This window comes from Magnolia sinica, chromosome 15 (assembly GCF_029962835.1).
Source record: "Magnolia sinica isolate HGM2019 chromosome 15, MsV1, whole genome shotgun sequence".
Lineage (NCBI taxonomy): Eukaryota > Viridiplantae > Streptophyta > Magnoliopsida > Magnoliales > Magnoliaceae > Magnolia > Magnolia sinica.
In genome coordinates this window covers 12,902,810-12,927,539 of record NC_080587.1, presented here as the reverse complement: position 1 = coordinate 12,927,539, position 24,730 = coordinate 12,902,810, and the positions used below count along the sequence as shown (strand labels likewise).

The 24,730-nt window shown below is 37.6% G+C and overlaps 1 protein-coding gene across 2 annotated transcripts in view; it reads right to left on the bottom strand.

Annotated features, from left to right (window-relative positions):
- Positions 1-24,730, bottom strand: part of LOC131227340 (protein unc-13 homolog) — a 127,531-nt gene that overhangs the window by 86,875 nt on the left and 15,926 nt on the right. For both annotated transcript variants that reach the window (XM_058223123.1, XM_058223122.1), the window contains 4 exons: positions 19,470-19,637; positions 19,275-19,385; positions 18,780-18,989; positions 18,558-18,659 (listed from right to left, as the gene is read on the bottom strand). In XM_058223123.1, the coding sequence (XP_058079106.1) occupies positions 18,558-18,659; positions 18,780-18,989; positions 19,275-19,385; positions 19,470-19,637 (591 nt within the window). The remainder of the gene's footprint in view (positions 1-18,557; positions 18,660-18,779; positions 18,990-19,274; positions 19,386-19,469; positions 19,638-24,730) is intronic.

Here is a 24,730-nt window from a genome sequence, read left to right as displayed (position 1 = left end):
CGATTTTCTTAAAATCCTTGGAATGCTTTCTTTCAAATCACTTAAATAACATTTTGTTTATTGCTACCATAAGCTTAAACTTCTCAAAATCATCACAAAACATCCTATAACCCTCCTTTTTAGACAAAAGCCAATTTAAAATCATTTTCAAGTCCATAAATATGAAAACCCTCTTGTAACATCCCATTTCCAGCACTCTCTTTCTTGTTGATTGTGAAGTTGAGAAGAAGAAGAAGAAAAAGAAGAGGAAATAGAAGCTAAGGTTGAGAGCCAATCCTCTAATAGTTACAGGTGAGTGCATAGATTAGGAGCACGCATATGTGTACGTTGGGGTTTCCTTGAAAATCCTATTGCTGGAATTTCTGTTTTAAGGTTAAATTATTGCAGGATTTTCTGTTTTAGGGTTAGGTTCTTGCTGGATTTTCATTTAGGGTTAGGTGAGTGCTGGAATTTCTGTTTTAAGGATAGATTATTGTTGGATTTTCTGTTTTAGGGTTAGGTTATCGCTAAATTTTCATTTAGGGGTTAGGTGATTGCTGGAATTTTTGTTTTAAGGATAGATTATTGTTGGATTTTCTGTTTTAGGGTTAGGTAATCGCTGAATTTTCATTTAGGGTTAGGTGATTGCTGGAATTTCTGTTTTAAGGTTAGATTATTGCTGGATTTTCTGTTTTAGGGTTAGGTTATCGCTGGATTTTCATTTAGGGTTAGGTGATTGCTGAATTTACTAATCTAGGGTTAGGTTATTGCCGGATTTTCTGAAGGTTCTTGCTGGATTTTTCTGATTTAATTAGTGAGATTATTAATGGAAGGTTGGATGATAGAGATGAGTTAGTTTTGTTTAAATTCATACGAATTGCCATCGGTTTCTCGCTATCCCTTACAAAGTCCGCCCACTACCTGTTTGACAAAACGTTTAAAAGAATTATCCTTCTTCCTTTTGATGTAGTTAATTCTTGAGAAAAAGCATGCTTGTGGCATGAAGTCTTATAGTGGAATGAATCTCGGATTGAATTTAGATTGGCCAAGCCATGTGCATATCATATGCATGGTTCATAGTTGATGTATCATTGTATGATTGAGAGTAAATGATTCTATCATGGTATGGTGATCATAGTGGGTTGTGTTGCGACGGACGATGTGTCTATGATTAGTATGTGAACCGTCTAGATACAGCATGCATTACATGAGACCCCTATGAGAAACTTAAAATTCATGAGGAGACCACATGAGGAAGGTCATCCTTTGCTTGTCTTGAAAAACATGATCTATTGTGCTTGTGTGTGGACTCATGCATACATGCATACGGCGATTGTAAATGCGATGAAACATACTTTGTTATAACGCGAGTTGGACACCACACTGAAAATGTATAATTCAACGGGACATGATTAGAGGGTCCGTGGGTGAAAGTCCCTAAACCCCGATTGGTACCATTGGGAGTAACCAATGCCTAGACCGGGTGGAAGAACAGAGCACTGGAATGTCGAAATACCAAAGTAGGCAACGACTTCCACCGACGCGTGTCGATTGGTTGAGAGATTTAACCTGACCTACTTATGGGCAAGCAAAGATAGGTTGTGTGTGACGAGCTTGTAAATTGTCCGCTATCGTTTTGCCAAGTGACTTATGACTTCTCGCTGTTAGGCAGATAGTGAGGTTCAACACAAGTGAGTTAGACTACTTCGGCCCATAAACTATATAGTCCCACCTCTGTAGTTGACCACGGTGGAAAAGTCTAAACAAGTGGGTAGCGATCATATGCGAGTCCCAACTCTATTTCAGACTTTGGTGATCCAATTGGGAAATGTGGAAAGTTGTGGAAACGTTGAAAGAGTATGTATGTTAGAAGTGGGTAAAAGTCCCACCTCTGTATATAAAAATGATTTGGAACATAAAAAGTGGTATAATGCATTGTATCTTTATTTTATTGTTATCGATCCAGAAAGCCTATGCATTCCTGTGCATTATATGAGCATGACATGAAACATGCATTTTCACTACACACACGCACTCACTGGGCTTAGTAGCTCAAGCTTTCCTTTCTATTTTTTTACAGGTGAGAGTAGGGAGCTGCAAGAGTAGAGGTTACAGACTCCAGTTGTCCTTTTTGTTTTGTACATATCAATGTGTATATTTTTTTGTAATACCCTGAATATGTACATCAGGTATAGTAAATGTGACATGGTTTATGTTTTGGTTTTGCCTTGATGTGCTCAGTTGTACACAGTAATATATGTTGAATATGATGAAATTTTGAGAAATGATACATATTTGTCGTCTTTACTTTCAGAAATCCTCCTTGTGGAGCCCCGCTTATGGGACTTAGTATATGATAGTTAGAAGTCCCAAAATCGGAGTTCTACAGAAGCTGTCAACCAAAATTTGGTGTATAGTAATCATGGATTACCAACACTAAATTTAGGGTCGTGACAAAAGAAGATAGTTTGGGGAAATGTCGTGTAGGCCAACATGCCTTAACACACAATGTTTTATTAGAATAGAGTATATAGTACACTGCAGAAGAAGGATAATTAAACAGCGGAAATAAAAGGAATAAATGATCTAAAATTCTAACAATAATCATCATAACTGAGAAAATCATAAAGGAAACATGCAATGGAGCGGGCCATCGCTACAACCATGGAGTATGGAATTCAATTACTACTTAGGTTGGATCCGGCGAGGGATGAGACCTCCCGATCGATCAATGAAGATCACTAGTCCGAAGAACCAAGAAGTTTCTCGGATTAGGGATTTGAGAATTTGGGGATTTAGGGTTTAGATCGGTTCTCAAGATTTTGATCGAAGAGGAATTAGCCAAAACAAAAAAATAGAAGAAAGAAAGTTATTACCTTGAGGAAGTTGGAAGGGCACAAGAAGAAAGAAGATCAAGGGGAGAGAAGAAGCACCATTAGAGAGAAGAGAGGAAGGAGGCAACCAAAGGGTTTGCTTTTCATTCATCAATAGTTGAAATTCGTGTTTAGGGCTTTACCCCACTTAAATAAGCACATAAAGACATAAAATTACTAAAATACCCCTAGGATAAGCAAATAAAGATATAAGATTACTAAAAGACCGCTAACTAAGTCAAAAAACGTGCAAATAACATAAGTATGGGAAAGTTTGGGCGCTCGGTCCTCTTTCTCCAATCTTCCTTCACATGTGTCTTCCCTAATATATGTCCAATCACATGTGAAAGGTCTTCAACTCCTCAATATTCGCCTATCCACAAGGACGGCACTTGTTGCACCTGTGTCCGCATCAAAAGTGTGCACATGCACTTACATTAAAAGAGCCACTAACTACACACACTATACACTAACACTCTCTAAAGGGAAGAACATTCATTTTTGGGATGATGTTTGGTTGGGTGAGAACGCGTTGATTGAAGTTTTTTTTAGGCTAGCAAGAATTTTAGTAGAGGTGAATATTTTGGTGGTTCGTTACTTCTCTTTTAGAGGTGAAGAAGTGATTTGGGCTCCCCTATGTCATAGATATTTATCAGATATTGAGGCAGAAGATTTGGTTAAGCTTATTAAGCAAAGTGAATTCGTCAGTGGAAGTGAGGCATGAGGTGGTATGAAAGAAAGAAAAATCAAGGATTTTCTCCAAGAAATCTTGGTATAGGGTTTTAATTGGATCTTCCAAGAGTACTCAATGCTATCATACAGTTATGGTTTGGTATTATGGCACTCTTCCCAAGTTTGTTGTGTTGGCTTGACTTGTGGGAAGAAAAAAGGTGCTTGCGGTGGATAACCCCCGCAAGAGGAATGATTCTCCTGGATGTTTGTGTTATGTGTCTTCATAGTGCGAAGTTGGTGGATCATCTCTTTCTCCATTGTCCCTTTACGAGAGGGCATTTGGAATGGTTGTCTGCATTAATTTGGGGTGGCAGGGTAGCATTGAGCTCAATTGTTTCTTGCATCTATTTCAGGTGGCATGGGTAGTGCCGAGCTCAATTGAAAGTTTTTTTGATTTCCACGTGGCACAGAGGTGGAGTGTGCAAAGGTAGTAAAGGCTTTGTGGAGAATGGTGGTGTTGGCTAGTTTGTGGTCTATTTGGGGAGAAGGGAATTTTCACTGCTTTAGGAATCAAAGTAGACGAATCCTAGGAGATAATAGCTTTAGGAATAGTCGTTGCTTCAAATGTAGTAGATAATAGCTTTTTGTTTTATTTTTCTTGGTCTGATCTATAAGTTTTTAGGCTTTGGCCCCCTTTACAATAAAATAGTCTTTCCAAAAAACAAAACGTAAAAGCTATGCACAGGCCCTTGATGGGAGAAAATAAACAAGACCAAGCCTGGCCGAAATTATTATGCACGGCCTGAGCCCGAGCCTGGCCACCCACTTCGTGCAACATCTGATCTGTTCATTAAGTTTGCCCCCATCATTTAGTTTTATTTTTTAAAGACATGATATACAACAAAAATTCCCTTGAAATCCTAAATGGGCCTAACACGGTCCAGGCTGAACTTGGTCCAAGCTGACAAGCTCTTAAACAAAGCCCACCCATCCCAGTTATTGGACGGGCTTAAATTTTAGGCATGGGCCTGGCCCTTGAGCCAAGTATTCCAGTCCAAGCCCAGACCCTTGACAACCCCAATCACAAGTACATTTTTTTAATGGATATATCATAGCTACAACACTGAACCACATTTTTATCAACTAAAAATCACTCAGGAGATGCGTGGAAAACAAGAAATATCTGTAACTAATAGTCTGGTACAGAAAACCATTAAAGTCAAAAAAAAAAAAAAAGTTCAGGAATAAGCATGTTTACTCAAAAGTAGGAATCCTATTAGGAAGTTATCATAGAAACACCTTAGTCAGAGAGCTTCCCTGCTAGAACTGTTCTTCCACTTCTTCAAACATTGGACTATTGAATATTAGGTGTATACCAACCTTTGTTGAATGGTCCACCAAGATTTGGATTGTTCTGTAGCCTGAGCAGTGCATCCCACCTACACTCATCATCTTTCCTGAGGATCCACCCCTCAAATCAATTCTTCACTCGGATATCTGGTTTCCTAAATTAGGTGATATATTAGCATTATGGCGGGTTTGATTTCATGTCCACAGAAGTGGAAGTAGTGATCCCCTTTTAACAGACTCATCTTTCAGAGAACTATGCTGCAGTAGAGTGCATCATCCTGTATCTCAATATACACATACCGTCATCCTCTAATCAAGTGATTGATTTCCCAAACAGCAATACAGACTCCCCTTGTATCAATCAAAACTAGTTGTATTCATCATTGTAATGAGTATCTGCCTTGGTGAGTTGACGCAGTATGTAAACTGGGTTTTATAAGATGTGATTCCAGCAGTGGAGGATCATCTCATTCATCATTGATGCAGAGGTATTTACATGTATTATGTTGTCAAGGATCTTTTTGTGATGGTTGACGATCTACAAACAAGTGTAAGAGCATATCAACAAAGAGATCTTTTGTTTTCGGTTCAGGTTAATACTTTTTTACTGTATGTTTTGTCTTCGAGTAAGTTCCAGAAGATAATTTCTCTCTTCATGAGTATCCATGGTAAAGAAATGGAGATAAGTTTTCTTCTTTTTTTTCAGGGTCGTTCTCTATGTGAGGGTATAGTTTGGCTCCTAAAGTGTACCATACTAAGTCTTGGAGACTATCTCAAATGATGTACAATACGACTACAGTAGTAGCAAAGCAATCATATTTTTGTGTGCAATTGTAAAATACCTAAATATAGGAATAGAATGCAATACAAGCAGCTGGTCTCTCATATTATTACAAAACTCCAGCACTCATTCTTTGATATTATTCTCTTTAAATCTCTTTAATCTCTGCAATCCTTCAACCAAATAATATTGATCTCATAGCTAGGATTTTGTACTCTCAGATCTTGAATATTTTCCAACACCAGATCTCTTTTGTTTCAAGTTCTATCAACATCCCCCATCAATGTATGATCAATTAGAGCAAGAGAGCTACAACTGAAGACTAATTTATCAAGGTCTTTGGACATTTTCTAGAATTTTTTATGATATCAGAGACCAAAAAATAGTCTATGGTGCACTATTTGAGATAGGCTACAACACTTATTATGCCACACTGCAAGAGCAAAACTGCACTATAAATCTTAGGTTCACCTTGATCCTTTTCCTGATCTATATCGTCCTGATGATACTTTGTCTCTACTCAAACTCATCTTTCTGATCCTCTAAAGATCTATCACTAGCAACCCCAAACAATCTCCACCGCCTAGTAATATGAATCACAATCCTCTGTACTGAACACTTTCCCACTACTACAGATGTTGACTCCTCCATGTCAACTCTTGTACTTGAAAGTATCCACATTCACCATCGAACTCTTCTTACCCATTATGGTTTCTTACATATAACCATTCCTCCCCAGCATATAAAACTTCTAATATAGTTGTTCATTCCAATCATGAACCTCATACTTACAAGGAAGATTCTACTCATCCTCACTGACAACAGACAATGCATGAAGAGCTTGTAGCTCTAGACAAAACTCAAACTTGGGATTTAGTTCATCTTTCATCTGTAAAACATGCTCATGGATGTAAATGGCAGTATAAAGCGAAGATAAAATTATGATGCATCAAATGAGCGTTGTAAAGCTTGGCAGGTTACAAACGGTTACAAGCAAGAGTATGGAATTGATTATGAGAAATATTTGCTCTCACTGCTAAATGACCATTTCAGAACGACAACTCCTATTGATTCTATGGACAATGGCTGCCTATCAAATGGACATCAAAATTGCGTTCTAAATGTTTATTTGACAGAAGATTTATATGACTCCACCTGACCTACCTCTTCAGGCTTGTCAATTACGACATGCCCATTATGGACTCAAACCGGTGTTTTAAATAGCAATAGTGTGTTACATAGTGTTCAGCCCTCTATAGTGTGTAGCGTAAATAGCATCATAGTGTGTAGCGTAAGCGACACGATACTTCTATTTTTAATTTCAAAATGGGAAAAATATGATAAATAGTAAGCAAAAAAAAAAAAAAGAGTGAATATATATATATATATATATATATATATATATATATATATATATATATATATATATATATATATATATATATATAATTCATTTTTTTCAAGTATAAGCATGTTCAAACAAATTAGTAATTATCATTTATCAAAAGCCAATCGACATTTATAAAGTTATAAACCAAACCAAATAATTATAACATCCAATGTTTTAAATATCGACGATATCGGCCAATATATCCCATGGATCTTAAAGTTGGGCATGTCTGACCCGATCCGGTGGATCCGACCCGATCCGACCAGATCTGACCCAATTCGAACCGAACCGAACCGACGGCCTGGATCGGTGTGGTTCGGGTAGGATCAGGCAGATCCGACCATTTATCAGATCGGGCTCGGATCAATGTCAATCCGGACCGGACCGATCCGAAATCCGATCCGATTGGATCCGATCTGGGCCCTACATGGCGCGTATTTTATAGTTTCTAGTAAATTTTATTTTATATATGTATGAACACTGATGAACCAATTATTAATATTATACATTCTTTAGAGAAAATAAATAAATAAATAAAACAGTTTGAAATGGCCAAGGAGCTGTGAATTGGACGGATTGTAATAAGAGAAGGTCGGAGAATGGAGGGACTCATGACCAAGGATAGGCCAAAAGCAGACCACACCTGTATATAGTTATATAATGATAATACTGATATTAATTAGTATTATTAAGATAATTATGATTCTGTTTCTATAAAAAGTCCCACTTCAAATGAGTAGTGTCAAACAGAAATGAATCAACATCGTCTTTTCCTTTTTTCCAAATCAGAAACATAACAATTCATGTATTTCAAAAACAGATGACCGTTGAGATTTCGTTTCTATATATAAACGAAAGAACATATCATTTGAGATAGAAAGATAGAGAGAGATTAGTATTGGGTATTAGAAAGGTAATGGGATTTTTGTAATTTTTTAGAAATAAGAAGTATAGATGAAAATGGAAAAAGGGGGAGTTGATAAGAACTCACATGGGTTTTGAGCTGGTATGCTGAAAATCATGATTCTTTTGCCATGAGAGTTGCAGAGAGAGAGAGAGAGAGAGAGAGAGAGAGAGAGAGAGAGGTGCAGTTTAAAGGTTGCTTGATATACAAGGCAAATGAGCAGTAGTACTTGATGGGACCCAACGAGAAAATATATAAATTCAATAAAAAATTACAAGACTTCTTCAAGAAGCAGCAAAATCGGATTTCGTACTAACCAACTCAGTATGTTTTTATCGTACTGAGTAAACTATGTGGGGCCCGCCTTGAATTTTTTTGGTTTATCCACACCGTCCATCAGTTTTTCCAGATCATTTTAGGGGTTGATACTAAATTTAAAGTATATCCAATGATCAAGTATATCGCATCATAGGAAACAGTGGGAATAATGATTTCCACACCGTTGAAAAAAATGGACCGATCCGAACCTTGCCCAATCCGATCCAACTCGGTTTTCCTGACCGAGTCAGACTCAGATCGGTTCAGGCCAGCAGGGGTTCGGATCGGTTCGAGTCAAATGACCCGGACTTGGTCCCGGATCGGATCGAGTTCGGGTCAGGCCCCGTAGATTTTGGACCGAGTCGAGTTGGACCTAATTCGATCCGACTCGGTCCGATGCCCAGCTCTAATGGATCTTGTATCCCACCTGTGCGATACGAAATGCACAAGTACTGCCAATATATCCCACATGTTCAATCTGGTGAGTATTTTCAATTTCCAATCCCTTTTTTTGGTTGAAATTATGTTAAATCAGTGTCAAATGGTTACAAATCCATTAGTTCTTCATGTTTTGCATGAAAAATCATAAAGTTGGAGCTTTGATTTTGATATTCATTGGTTCTTCATGTTCTCCATGTTTTTTTCAAAATTTTCCTTCACCCAGCTGTCAATTGAGATTAATTCTGAACTATTTAGGAGTATTTGATTAAATGATCATCATATACACTCTAATTTCAAATTTTGAGTGTAGGTGGCCAATTTGGGGGAAATTGGAGAAAATTCAAAATTTCCCCAATTTCTCCCAAATTGCTTGCAATGTTACACTCCAAACATGAAATCAAGCATGTATGACAGCCGATCTATTGATTTAAATTTTCAAAAAATAAAAATTATTTTTTAATTAAAATTAATAAATAATAATAATTAAAATATATATTTTTTAATTTCCCTTCAACTAGCAAACAATTGACACATCAACAACTTTTTAAGTAGGCCACTTTAATTAATAATGTCTAATTAAAACCACAAGTCACAACTCACAAGTATGAAAAAGAAATACAAATTCCATGGGTTAAAAGAGTATTAAGTACAATATAAATGTCATCAATATAAAGAGGGGTTTTCGAAAACCCTCCTTCGAAACCCTTACTCTTTTAAGTTTAGTTTTAAAGGTTTTTTAGTGTGCGAGTTTCACACCAACTTTAACAACAGATCGCCGCCATTTTAAGTGAAAATAAACAAAGAAAGGTTTGATTTTAACTTTACATTTTATGTTTTTTATAATGTGAGTTTTATACCATTTTTAACAAACAAAACTTTTTTTTTAAAAAAAAAATTTACATTATAGCGTATGCTACAAACGCTACATGCTACGGGGGATTTATGTTATTTAGCTACAATATATAGCGTACGCTACGAGCGCTATTTGAAACACTAACTTAAACATGTGCCACGAGCCTAGTTTGAAGGCATTTGCACTGCCATTTTGGGTACCATCCCTCAACAAAGCTTCCATGATTCTGCATTATTCTCCTTGACTTCCACTCATGAGATTTGACTATAACTAGGAATGGCATTTCTGGTATTGAGGAACTTTAAGTCATATCCGCATCAATAATTTGATATGAAGGACTTGGGTTATTTACAATATTTTCTTGGCTTATAAGTGGTATATTCCTCTCAAGGCTACCTACTTATTCAATGAAATATATTGAGAACATTATTCAGAAAGACAGCATAATGGATGAGAAGGTAGCAAATACCCCTCTACAACTGTACGGAAAATAAACTCATTTGATGGAGTACCACTTTCTGACCCCACCCACTACCACCAAATAGTTGGGAATCTTGTGCATCTCATAGTTAAAACCAGATATTAACTTTTTGTTCATATGGTCAGCCAGTTCATTTATGCTCCCACCATCGTTCATCAGGCTGCAGTGAGGCATTTATCCGGTATTAGACAGACATGCTCTCCGAAGACCTTTCTTCAAGCAGCTCATTGACTTCTACAGTTTATTCATATTTTTTACTAGGCCGGAGATTAGGATTGATGATCCACCACTAGATTCTGTGTTACTCTTGGCTCCACTTTGTTTGTCTTGGAAGAGCAGGAAACAAACACTTGTTTCAAGATCCTGTACTCAAGCTGAGTATAGAGCACTAGCTCATGCTAACTTGTTTAGCTAGGATGGTTTCTAGAAGACGTAAGCATCTCTCTAAGATCCTAATCTTATCCAATGAGACAATCAAAATGCTCATAATGATGTTTCTCATGAAAGAACTAAGCATATTGAAATATATTGTCACTTTTTTTGTTAACATCTTCTGAATAGCACTCTCCACGTATGATCAATCTCCTCTGACAACCAACTAATAGATTTCTTCAACACTTAGATTCAAGCAATTTGTGGGCAATCCATCAATGCTCTCTTTCAAAGCATCTTGAGCTTGAGGGGGTGTGAGAGTATAGAACAATTTTGATCCTACATGTTGTGTACCATACGGAATCTTCTAGACTGTCTCCAATGGTGTACCATAAGGTATACAGTATCAGTTACGTATCGGCCGATACGTAACGGTAACGGTCGACCCCGTTACGCGATACGGGGTCGTAACAGGCACCCCCACCCCCGGATTCTGTGGGCGTAACGGTCGTTACTGCCCAATAATAGTTAGGGCATAATGGTCATATAACAACTAGTTTTTTTTCTTTTTAAGGTCCGATTTTTCACTTTTTTTTATACTTCTTTCGTCCAAAATCTTCCTAAATCATTCTATTGCAATTTTTGACCACTCTTAACTTGAAATTACAGATAAAAACAACTTATATTAAGGATTTTCTTAATTCGAAGCTCCGTGGGCCATTTCCAGAAATTCCTCAAAAATAGGTATTTATATTTTTTATTCAATGTATAGCTATTTTAATGATAGAATATGATGTGTTAATCATAATAGAACATATTAATGTCCATTTGACAGATTGTTGTTGTGATTTTATATTTTTTTATAATTTTTTTCTATTTACGCACTATTTTCGGCCCTTTTTTTAATTCGAAAAATCAATTTTTATTCAATGTGTTGTTGTTTTAATGGTAGAATATGATGTGTTAATCATATTAGAAGATATTAATGTCCATTTTACAAATTTTTGTTATGATTTTATATTTTTTTATAATTTTTTTCAATTTACGCACTATTTTCAGCCCTTTTTTTAATTCGAAAAATCATTTTTTATTTAATGTGTTGCTATTTTAATTGTAGAATATGATGCGTTAATCATAGTAGAACATATTAATCTCCATTTTACATATTACTATTGTGATTTTATATTTTTTATAATTTTTTCTATTTACGCACTATTTTTTGGTCCCTTTTTTTTAATTCGAAAAATCATTTTTTATTTAATGTGTTGTTGTTTTAATGGTAGAATATGATGTGTTAATCATAGTAGAACATATTAATGTCCATTTTACAGATTATTGTTGTGATTTTATATTTTTTATAATTTTTTTCTATTTACGCACTATTTTCGGCCCTTTTTTTTTAATTCGAAAAATCATTTTTTATTTAATATGTTGTTGTTTTAATGGTAGAATATGATGTGTTAATCATGGTAGAACATATTAATGTACATTTTACAGATTATTATTGTGACTTTATATTTTTTTATAATTTTTTTCTATTTACACGCTATTTTCAGCCCTTTTTTTTTTTAAATTAGAAAAATTATTTTTTATTTAATGTGTTGTTGTTTTAATGGTAGAATATGATGTATTAATCATAGTAGAACATATTAATGTCCATTTTACAGATTCTTGTTGTGATTTTATAATTTTTTTCTATTTACGCACTATTTTCAGCCCTTTTTTTTAAATTCAAAAAATCATTTTTTATTTAATGTGTTGTTGTTTTAACGGTAGAATATGATATCTTAATCATAATAGAACATATTAATGTCCATTTTACAGATTATTATTTTTATTTTATATTTTTTTATAATTTTTTTCTATATACGCACTATTTTCGGCACTTTTTTAAAAAATTCGAAAAATCATTTTTTAATTTAATGTGTTGTTGTTTTAATAGTAGAATATGATGTGTTAATCATAGTAGAATATATTAATGTCCATTTTACAGATTATTGTTGTGATTTTATATTTTTTTCTATTTTCGAATTAGTAACTTTATGTTTATATTTTCTTATATTGGCCATGTTTTGGAGCTTCTTAAGGTTTAGAACATAAAATCATCTTTATTAATTAAATTCTGAAAACTGTATATAAATTTAGAATAGCGAGTAGAGTCACAATCTCACATAGACATAGGTCATATCTAATCTATATCTAGTATCTACCTAAGGAAATGTTTGGGTTTGGCCAACAAGTGAGTGAGAATATTGGATGGCAACATTGTCAGAGGGCTGGTGGTACTAAGCACCAAATGAAGTGCAACTATTGTGATAGACTAGTAACTGGTGAAATTACGCCTCTCAAATAACATTTGGCACATCGAAAGGGTCAAGTTGCAGGATGTACTAGAGTACCAAAAGAGATAATGATTTTAATGCAAGCCAGTCTGGATGAGTCGAATGGTAAACATGTTGCTGGAGAAAAGAAGAAAGATGAGATTTTGGATGCAGCTCGACAGGAGGTGTTTGGTCCTGAATATATGGGCGTTCGTAATGAAGATATTATTGATTCTGATGAATATTCAGATTGGAAATTAACTATAGCTAGGAGAAAGAGCTTGTGTCTAGCTCGTGAAGAGGAAGAACGTCGTCGCATGTTTGGCGCGAGTGGGTCAATACATGATACGGGGGGCAATGGGAGTAGGAGCGCAGCTGGGAGTGCGACTGCTTCTGCAGGTGGAGTTGGGGGGGTAGGTTTGGTAGGTTACGACGTATGTTTGGGAGCCGACGAGAGACATCCTCACATGATGCCTCTATACACTTGGATAAAGAAGTAAATGAGCCTGAGAGACCCTTTATTGATCCAATCCTATTTAGGAAAGAATCAACTAAACAAAAGAAGATAAAACAAATGTGGAGTAGAACTTCCGTTGAGAAGCTAGGTAGGACAGCAGCAAAGTTATTTATACATGCCAACATACCTCCTAACGCAGCCAATTCTCTATATTAGCAAGTGGTAATTGATGCAGCAGCAGAAGCTGGTGAAGGAATTAAAGCTCCCACGGCTAGGGATATTAGGGGGAAATGGACATATGCAGAGCATATGGATGTGAAAGCATACGTGGCTACCTTTAAACCTGTATGGCAGGCCAGAGGATGCACGATCATGTGTGGCGGTTGGACTGGCCCAACCAGACGCAGCATGATCAACTTTATGGTATACTGTTACTTAGGAATTATATACCACAAGTCAATTGATGCCTCAGACGTAACAAAAGATTCTAATTATATTACTGGACTAATGGATAAAGTTGTGGATGAGATTGGAGAGAAGAATGTAGTGCAGATTGTGACAGATAATGAAGCATTATATAAGCTTGTAGGACATAAGTTCATGAAAAAGGGACCACATATTTTTTGGTTACCATGTGCTGCCCATTGTATTGATGTTATATTGGAAGATATTGGGAAGAAGAAGAATGTTAAGGAAATGGTCGAAAGGGAAAGAGAAGTGACAACGTTTATTTACAACCATAATCAAGTAGTCGCAATAATGAGGAAGTTCACGAAAGGACGAGAGTTGTTAAGGCCTGTGGCGTCTAGATTCGCAACAAACTTTATAGCATTAGAGAGTTTATACCAGCATAGGGGAGAGTTAAGTGAGATATTCGCTTTCCGAGATTGACTCAACACAAAACATGGGTAGAAGACATCAAGGACACCGGTTGAAGTTGCGAATACCATACGGGACAATAAATATTGGAAGAGGGTCAAGTCGATCTTAAAGGTGATGGAGCCACTAATGAGGGTACTCCGTCTTATTGAAACCGACGAAGCACCTACCATGGGCTTCCTATATGATGCCATGAATAAGACAAAGTTGGCAATTCAACGTGATTGTAGAAGCTAGGAGTCTTATTGGAGGATGATCAATAAGAGATTGACAAGACAACTCCATCACGATCTTCATACAGGAGGTTACTACCTAAATCCTAGGTATAGATATGCCCAATCGTTTGTTGCGGATAATGAAGTTCGTGTCGAGCTAAAGAATGTGATGAAGAGATTAGAGCCTGACTTAAATATGCAAATAGAGGCATTGAATGAATTAGATACATTTGGAAATCGCCTGGGTAGCTTTGGAGATGCTCTTGCACAGCATGTAGTATTTAGGTTGCAACTGGCCAAATGGTAGATGAATTTCGGAGAGAGTACGAAAGCTCTCCAAAAAATTGCATTAAAAGTTTTGAACCAGACAACATCTTCTTCTAGTTGCGAAAGGAATTGGAGTTGTTTTGCGTTTATTCATTCAAAGAATGGGAATAGATTGCAGACTAGGACATTAGATATACTTGTCTTCATGCACTACAATATGAAGCTGAGAATGCGACGACATCATAGGAGCATTACAGTCGCCAATGACACAGACTACTGTCTAATAAATTTGGACAATATTTATGATGAGGATGACCCACTTCTACCTTGGTTAGAAACAAGGGAAAAGCAAATTGAAGAGGATAGTGAAGAATTAGAAATTGATGACCCACTAATACACACAGCGCAATAAGAGAGTCGTGCGGCTGTATTGGACCCAGAAAGAGGGGCAGCTTTTATGCCAAGTACGGCTCAAGATCAACAGAAGAATATGAGCAATGTAGCGTGACCGTGTCGGATGATGGTAATGATGACGCCCCTGCTCCTGGTGCTGGCACTTCTGATGTTGCTCAGCACACCATATAGCCGTCTACAGATCGCGATGCCGATGAACATCGACAAGGTAGTACACGAGGTCGGACTTATGTGTACTGAGTCACGATACAGCTACCAGGAGGAGGGTAGGTCTAGTGGTGCACCAGATCCGGGAGGTCCAGAACATCAATAGGCTCATGGTCCTGGTTATTATGATGGATATTTTTATGGCCAATTGGATTATGATTATATTTATACTGAGCCTGTTCCAACACATTCATGTCAGAGTAGTCCTCCCGATCCAAATCCATATGATTATAAATATCCAGATCCAAATCCAAGTTATTCATCACAGACACACTCTCAATCTCAAGATTCTCAACAGCCTGAGTACGGGCACCAGTATGGCTATTCGACAAGTACTGGTGGATATCCTTACTCGGTGTTAGAGTCGTTGCCTAGTCAGGATCAGTCATCCTCTGGTTTCGTTGATCTAGTATTTCCTTCTGGCACTGGATATTATGAATATGTAGCACCTCCACCTATTGGACAGTCTCAACCTGATGATGACGATAACGATGATGTGGAGGTCGAGCAACCACAAAAAAACAGATTTTCATTTTGGTGGTGACTTGTGAATTTTATTACGGTAATTGTAAGTATATATTTGTATTAAGGTAAGTATTTGTAGCAGACAGCAATATTATTGCAAGCAATCAAGCACACACTTGACACTGCCAAACTTGTATTTAAAATAACTCCCCTGACAACCAATCAAGTAATCCTTAATCAAGTTGCAGAGGAGTATATCAGACACTACTATTTTATTTTATTTTTAATATTCTTGACTTGAGGATGAGAGGTCACTGGAGAGGAATCACAGTCACAGCCACAGGTATGTTAAATTGCTAATAACTTAATATAGAATAAATTATGAAAAATAATTGCAAACACCAGCACATGTAAGATATTTTCATATTACATTCATTCTAATATATCTATCATTGATAGTAGATAGTTAGAAAATTAAATATATGAGTTTTGCAGTCAAATCCAGGTTGTTTGGTTCATAAATTCATCAGACAGTCTGATACAACTTCTCACCAAAGAGTGGACCGTTACACCACCATAAACATGTTCCAATTTATAAATGAATGCATATTTGGAATGCTTAGAATATTCCGGATTTAATCCATATTTTTTTGGCAAAAAAAAAATTTGCACCGTTACGGGCTGTTACGCCCCTGTATCGCCGTTACACCCCCGTATCCGTATAGGTAACGGTGGGCACCGTTACACCCACCGATACCGATACGGAATAACTTGAGTCTCTTATTAGATAAGATTGTATTTATTATGTGCTGTCATAATATATAGGTATAGTGAGCAATACAGGAAGGGGACAATTGATCTCTCATATCAATAAGAAATTCCATTACTCATTCTTGAATATCATTCTCTGTTCAAATCTCTTCCATCTCCGCAATCCTTCCGCAAAATTCTCTCTCTAGAGGCAGTAATCTTCATGTTTATTCCTCCAAAACATTTCCAACATCTTCTCCATATTTGTCTTAGTTATTGTCACAGCATTCTTTTTTCTTTCTTTCTTTTTTCTGAGAGATTGCCACAGCATTCTTTGCCTTATATTACTGGCAAATAAGCTTTTAAGGGTCGGTAACCAAATAGGAGCAAAATTCTCCAGGACAGCCAGAATACCCGAGGACATCATGTGTTACCCATCCAGCAAGGAAGTATCACTCATTGAACTTTTGCTCATCAGTACATTCTTGAGGACTCCACTTCAACCCAAGATAGCTACCATAGATTCTCTTGTGATATTAATGTGTTGATTCACCCCAGAACAATGTCTCATCTCTTTTTCAAGATTCTGTCATTTTTATGGATTTATTCACTACATTGAAGTGCTGAATAAGCTCTTGCAGACTCGACTCTTCACATGGGGCTGCTAGCTTTACACATTCACAGTAACAACCTAGTGTATGCATCCTAACCCTTGCCACAAATTGTCTTTGCAAGAGGTTACAACTTGTCTATTTCAAAATCAAGCTAGCATTGTACGCACAAACGAATCCAGCAGTTGAAGCACATCAAGCCCTGCAATCAATAAGCAAAAACGTGGAGAAACGGTATAGAACTTTCCCCTATTAATCCGAAAATCCAGAAGCTGACACATTTTATGTTCATGTAACCAACTTGAGATTAAGGTTTCAAGTACGAATTTGAAGGCAGCTCGAAAACCACAGGCATTTGATATAATTGCACAACTATGCATACACTGAAATTTCAACCCAAAATCCTCATTCTTGAGTTGCTACGGTAGTTAATTCAGTGAGGACAGAGATCCTACAAAACAAGTCCAGCATTTCCTAGTTCCCAAATTTCACTGACACCAACATTTATGGGACTGTGAGACTATCTTGTGTAGGAATGAGGAGTTTGTAATTGGCCTCAGTTTACTAAATGTGTTAAACATATATGATATTGTTGTGTACATATGCCTGAATCACATATGCAAAACCCACTTAAAATAGATTAGTAAATAAGGGACGAAAAATCATTCAAAAGAAAGGGAAAAGATTTGGCAACGAGAAGCACTATTTTTTTTTGTAGGGGGTGCACCAGGCCCAAGCAGCACTGCAGCAGAAGGGCGATGCTTGAGAGCCCCAACAGCAAGGTACTGTGGTAGGCCCTCCCATACAAGAAATTAATTTAAGATCATGTGACCAGATGGACCATATATTCTTTCTAGTTCAACAGCTTATGCTCCATGGGAAGGGAGCTCAATGTAAGGATATGTGGACCATATGTTCTTTCTAGTTCAACAGCTTATGCTCCATGGGAAGGGAGCTCAATGTAAGAATATGCCCACATTCTCCAACTTCCAAACCCCACACAAGTGTTGTTGGAGGCACCGCAAAAGCATAAAGACTAGGGTGAAGTGCAGGAGACAACCTGGAGTTATGGAATTCATCTGGTAAATAAACTGATTAATGTATGATCCCAGTTGCAGTCAATTGTGATCGAGAGAATGTTTTTTGTTGGTTTCCCAAAAGCCAGAAACTTTTTTCGTGGTTTTAGTTGATTGTGGAAAATTTTAAAAATTGTAGAGCATTGGCTGCTCTTAATCTAGATATGACATAAATCATTAATGTAATTGAAAATGAGATAAAATGCAATATATGATCTCATTTCTCAATCAAATAAGCAAACACCAAAGTATGGTTCTTAAGATCTCGAAACCCCTTAACTCACACTACACACATTTGATCCATGGATAATATTGATTTTATTTGTTAGTAAGTAAAATTTCTTGATTATAAATGTGCTGTGCAGTTGATTAACAGACACTTTTGTTGAGGGCTTTAGAATTTGATGTTGTAAAGCAAACTAGTATCAAAACTAACAGAACAAAATTTCAAGAAACAAAGAGCGTCTGGAGTTGACATTACCTGCCGAAATAGCACCCATGCATAGCATGTGTCATGAATTGTCTCTGTGATTCCTAGTATGCGCCAGGTTGACTTCAGGAGCTCAAGAATTTCTTCCACTTGCTGAAAAAAAGAATTAAGGAAGATACATATGAATTGACAAATTTTACCTGTAGATATAATTATAAATCCCGATAGCGGAAGTTATAGAATGAAATTGTGATATCATGTGAAGAAAAGAACCTCTGTAAGCTTTCCCTCATCCAGAATGTCAAAAACACTAAAGAGCAATTTCTCGTATAGCCTAACGTTAAGATGATAGCCATCCGCCCAGTGGCAAACTTCGCCAGTTAGGTCACCCCGAGCTGGTCTCTCAGCAAGTGCAGTGGTGATCTCTCCTAGGGATCTTAGGCACTCAGTCCGTTGGACTTCACCAGCAGAAGATGGAAGAGACTGTAGCAATACAAAAGTCAGAATTTACTCAAATTACGATAAGAGTAATACATCAATGAACTAAGCTACATGCAAAGAGAAGCCAAAAATGAGTTAGCGGTAAAAAGTAAGTTAATACTTGACCAAAAAACAGACCATTCAAAGCTTTCAAGAAAAAATAAATACCAAAAGCAGACTGCAGGTCAAAAAATCAACTACAGGAGTGTTTGAACTCTCTTAGGCATATTGGACTATAGACAAGTGAAAATAATCGAGCCAGTTAAGAAACATCTGAAAGGCATGTACCTCAGATTCCTCAATATTTTTCAGAAGAATCCTCAAATCATTCGCCTTACGTCCAGATTCCCCAAACCCAACAGCAGGATGATTTAGAAGCCCTTCTTCCAGCAAATTTAACTGATCCAAGCAAATGGGAACTAGGTAACACAGAAAATCTTCACCAAGAGCAAGACTCAACGATACAGTAAAGTGACCAATTACCTGCCTCTTTTGCCACCGAAGATATGCTCTCTTATCAGAAAACTCCGTTCGGGAAACACAACGCAACAATTCCAGTGGAACCAAGAGGGTATCCATTCTTTTCCCCTCTCTACCTACGAGAGCATGCAGCAAACCTTGCCTTGCTCTCGTATCCATTGTCTCTGAAATCTGCAGAAAGTAACAATTAAAGAATAAAAACTAGAGAATTTCCAACATGTAAGTAAAAAACAGGCTGGAGATATGTTCAAGGTCTAACTGGAAACAAAATAATCTTTACCATAAAATAAATAAAAATAAAAAAGAAGCCAAGTAATCTTTCAATGAAGAAGAAGCTAACTAAAAGCACTCCAATTTATGGGGAATTTGAATGGCAAGGAACCAATGCATGTTAGATGACCATAGATCTTTGAAAGAGGTGCTTGATAACACTAAGGGGTCCATCTTAGGATAGAATATTTTTCCCATTTGGAAAATACTTCCTTATTCCAATGAGACCATGGCAGCGATGTTTCATCATCGGTACTGTCTTCTTTTTTTTTTGAAGGATAACTGCAGATATAATAAAAGAGAAGAAAAAGATACAAGAAAAAGACTGAGAGGACAGAGTGCGCCCGCTGAGAGGGCAGCCTCACTAGCCTCCTAGGAAATGAAAATCTAAATCCTTAAGCATGGGAACATTGATCGCCCATTCGATAATAAAACCCTTAGCCTTAACCGAGAAAGACTCTGCCGAATTTGAGGAGTTGAGAAAACACCTCGCATTTCTTTCCCCCCAAACTGACCACCAGATGGCTAGGATGGACATCCTCCACAGGCACTTGCTTCTTTTTTCCAATCTAACACCATGCCAAGCTGGGATTAAACTATCTACCGAGCCAGCCGTAGCCCAAGGAACACCGAAACATTGACAGAAGTCTGACCAGATTTTGGATATGAAGGGACAGTGAATCAGCAAGTGATCGACCGATTCTTCATCTTTCATGCAGCATAGGCAGATGTTTACAAACTGCATCCCCCTTTTTTTCAGATTATCAACTGTTAGGATTCTCTTCTTGCCCACTAGCCAACCAAAAGAAGCTATCTTAAGAGGAACCGCGTACTTCCACATGAACTTGGTCACCTGATCTTTCTCTGTGACTGAATAAAGTACCTGACTGGTCATATAACGACTTGATTGAGAAGCGGTTTGATTTGTCCCACTTCCAAATCAATGAATCTGCTACCAGGCGGGAGGGAGAAATTCTGTAAATACATTCAAGAAGGTTCGCATATTCAGCTATCTCACTGTCTTTGAGATTTCTCCTACAAACAATATTCCAAACGAGCTTGCGAGACGAAACCGAGAAGCACTCAGCTACATACACTGATTTGTTAGGGACGAGCCTGAAAATATTAGGAAACCGAATGCAAAAATGGGCATCACCTTCCCAAACATCTGCCCAAAATCTGATATTTACACCATTACCCACCTCAAACCCTATACCTTTCAAAACATCCTTCTTGGTGCGAAGAATGCCCCTCCAGATATGAGATGCCCTGTAAGTGGTCGAATCTTTAGTCCACCAACCTCCCACTGAAGCCCCATATTTACCTTTAATTATAATATTCCAGAGATTAGCCTTTTCTGTCCCCAATCTCCATATCCACTTCCCAAGAAGAGCCCGATTCATAAGCTTGAGATCTTTAATTCCCGCTCCACCTACATTACAGGGCTTGCACACACCTTTCCATTCCATAAGATGGAAATGCTTTTTGGCTTCTTTTCCGTTCCACAGAAATTTGCGCCTGAGCTTATCAATAGACTCCAGGACAGACGAGGGGCACAGGGACGCCGAGACGCATTGGAGAGAGTCTGCAAATGCATCTATTTCCCCTTCATCCAAATTGACCCCTACCATCTTGGATTTAGTCAAGTTGACCCTCAGCCCTGAGATCGCTTCAAAGCAACTGATTATGGTTTGCAGGTTATCTCCTCCTTTGCCTCTTATCATCGGTACTGTCTTGAGGGGTTCTTGGAAGCTAAGGGCCTGTCTGTTTTTTCAAAGCCAGTGTAAATACACTATAAATAGGTAATTATTATGTTTTCGCCGTGTTTGAAAATTCATAGGAATTTGTGCCTTTGAAACCGGTTCAAAAGAGATAATTTTAATTTTTGAACTGTACAGTAATGTATATGATATATCCGTTCCGTCCATCTGTTTTACCACAATATTTTGAAGCATGAGACAAAAAATGAAGCAGATCCAACACTCAAGTGGCCCACACCAAAAAAAACAGTGGCCCCACAAAGTTTTTAACGGTAAGTATTTGATTCCCTTTTTCGTATGGCGTGGTCCACTTGAGTTTTGGATATGCCTCATTTTTTTGCTCATGCTATAAATTCAGCTAGCATAATGAATGAACGGTGTGGATAAGCGAAATGCATCACAGTGGGACCCACAGATATTTTGTAATGTTCTCGGTTTTCGTGTCAAAAAAGTAGGTAGTCAAATCAGGTATGGATGAAAATGTTGTAAATGCATGAGGAAATAATTATTACTCTTCTACATGGTATTTACCAGTGCACTGGAAAATCATACAAGCCCTAAATGTAAATGACATAGCAAATGCTATTTCAGACCATTCTAGGATGGGCAACACGATTTCTCATTCTATGGTTCAGAGAGGACACTGATCATGTGGGACTACAATTTTTGATGCTTCAGGAAGGTCTCCATATTTTTTCCAAAAATTCTCGAGCCATTAACTGTGGATGGGGTCTCTGAGAACATATCAAACTGGACCAAACCATGGGAAGGAACCTTGGAGAATAGTGGTGACATGGGACTTATCTTCAAGGTTAAACATTCATTTTCCATTCTCTTGAGTGAAGCGAATGTCACAGCCAATATTAATGCAGGACGGTGACAGTTGGATGGTCATAATCAGCCCCTTTTTTTTTAATGATATCCAAATTTATTAAAGAAACGAGGGCAAAATACAGGCAAAGAGATAGAGGGACGATGAGAACCATCCCCCATGATCAAGAATTTTAAATTTCAAAAAAAAAAAAAAACACACACACACACAAAACAGTCCCTCATAAACTGATGGCTAAAACAACAGCCACCAAACTTAAGATACAAATCGAATTAAAGAATCCCAATCCCAATAAGATCGGAGAAAGAAATCCCTCTAGATTCAGCAAAAGGCATGGTCTGATTTGCAACTACACACAGATTGTGCTGAATAAGCTCAACATTTTAAGAGTACTCCATTTTCAAAATTTCTTCAATTTCTCTTTCTAAAATCCCCACATGATCATAGCTGGATTGTTCCTCCAAATTCCGTTACCACAGAGAGTAAACAGACTATCCACCCAACCCACAAAAAGGTCTGATATCGTACCCTTGGTACTCCAAGCAAACTCAAAAAGATCGAAGTGGTCCAAAAGAGCCCTAGCAGTTTTACAGTGTAGAAGGAGATGATTCCTGCATTCTTCGTTCCCCTACACATGATACACATGCTTGAAATGGCTATCTCCCTCCTCTTTAGATCATCAATGGTAAGGATCTTTCAAACCATGACAATCCAAATGAAAAATTGGACTCTCAGAGATGTGCTGATCCTCCATGCTTTGGCTATAGCAGATTCTGGCCAATTTCACTTGGAAAAATCACCTGCGAAAAGGACCTCATAGTAAAATTATGGCCTCATAGTACAATTGTCATCCATTATTCATCACCGAACCTGACTGTTATCTTCTGAGAGATCAATGTGAACTAGGTGCAACGTAGACATTATAGAGAATGCTAGTGTATTATATTTATAGTGTGTCCTTTTAGTGTAAGTGCATGTGCACACTTCCCTATTCCCCTGCAGTGTACTATATGCTTTTTCATAATAAAATATTATGTGTTAGGGCATGCAAGCCTAACACATATCATCTCTCCCAAACTCTCCTCCTCCTCTCTCAATATTCTCATCTCTTCTTCACATTATCCTCATCAAATCTTTTTCTACTTGGTATCAGAGCAAGTTCAAGGCATTCCGCATCCAACAGGTTGAGAGGCGACACGTCACCTTGCTGACGTCAGCAGCCGTACGGCTGACGTCAGCGTTGTACGGACGCATGGGCTCTGTTTGAGCTAAAAGTTTAGGGGTTTGATAGATCTTGATTTTAGAAGATTTTTCATGATTTTTTCAGAATTTATTGGACCTCATTTCATGGTATTTTGGGCGAAATAGAGAAATTCGAAAATCGGTTCCAGATTCCGTTTTTCTTCGATCTACCTCAAATCGGTAAGCTTTTCTTCGGTTTCTTTGCTCAAGATTGACCGAAATCTTCCTCCCAAGCTATCCATGGTGGATTTTTTACTTAAGATCAATGTTTGAGAGGTTTTTAACCTCAAATGGGCGTGCGGCTGGGCCGTTTTTCACTCGGTCAGGCCCTATTTCATTGCGTTTCATGGTATTTTGGATGATTGACATTTGTTTGAGGTTTATCTCTTGTTATGTTGAAGGATTGAGTGAGATAGAGTTGTTTGAATCAATCTTTCTTGGCATAGGGGGTCTCTTGGCATAGGTTTATTTCTCTTGGACTCTATTATGGCTGACAAAGGGCCCTCATCTCTTGGCATAGGGTCTCTTAAATCTAACCCCTTGCAGATTACCTCCATTAAGTTGAATGGTGACAACTATCTTCAATGGGCACAATCTGTAAAAGTATTTTTAGGAGCCCGTGACAAGTTGTCGTATATTTTGGATGAGTCCCCAAGCTCTACAGATGTTACCTACAAGTCTTGGACAAAGGAGAATTATCAAGTTATTGCATGGTTGTTGAATAGTATGGATTCCTCGATTAGCCACTCAGTGATGTTTTTATCCTCGGCTAAAGGCATTTGGGATACGCTTCATGATATGTTCTCGGAATCTCAGAATTTTTCACGGGTATTCCAGCTTATTCAAGAAATTGGTCGGTTTCAACAAAACTCCAGATCCTTAAAAGACTACTATTCGATGCTTCGGGGTATGTGGGATGAGTTGGATATGTATCAGCCTCTTCCTTCCAAATGTAAAGAGGATCATGAACATGCTCATAAGCAACGGGATGATACTCGTATCATGCAGTTCCTCGCTGGGTTGAGTTCTGATTATCTTCACGTTCACGATCAGGTTGTTATGCAGGATCCTCTTCCCCCATTGACGACAGTCTATGCCATGTGTCAGCCTGCTATGATCTCTACTCTTCCTTCTCATTCATTTGTGCCACCCGAGCGTTC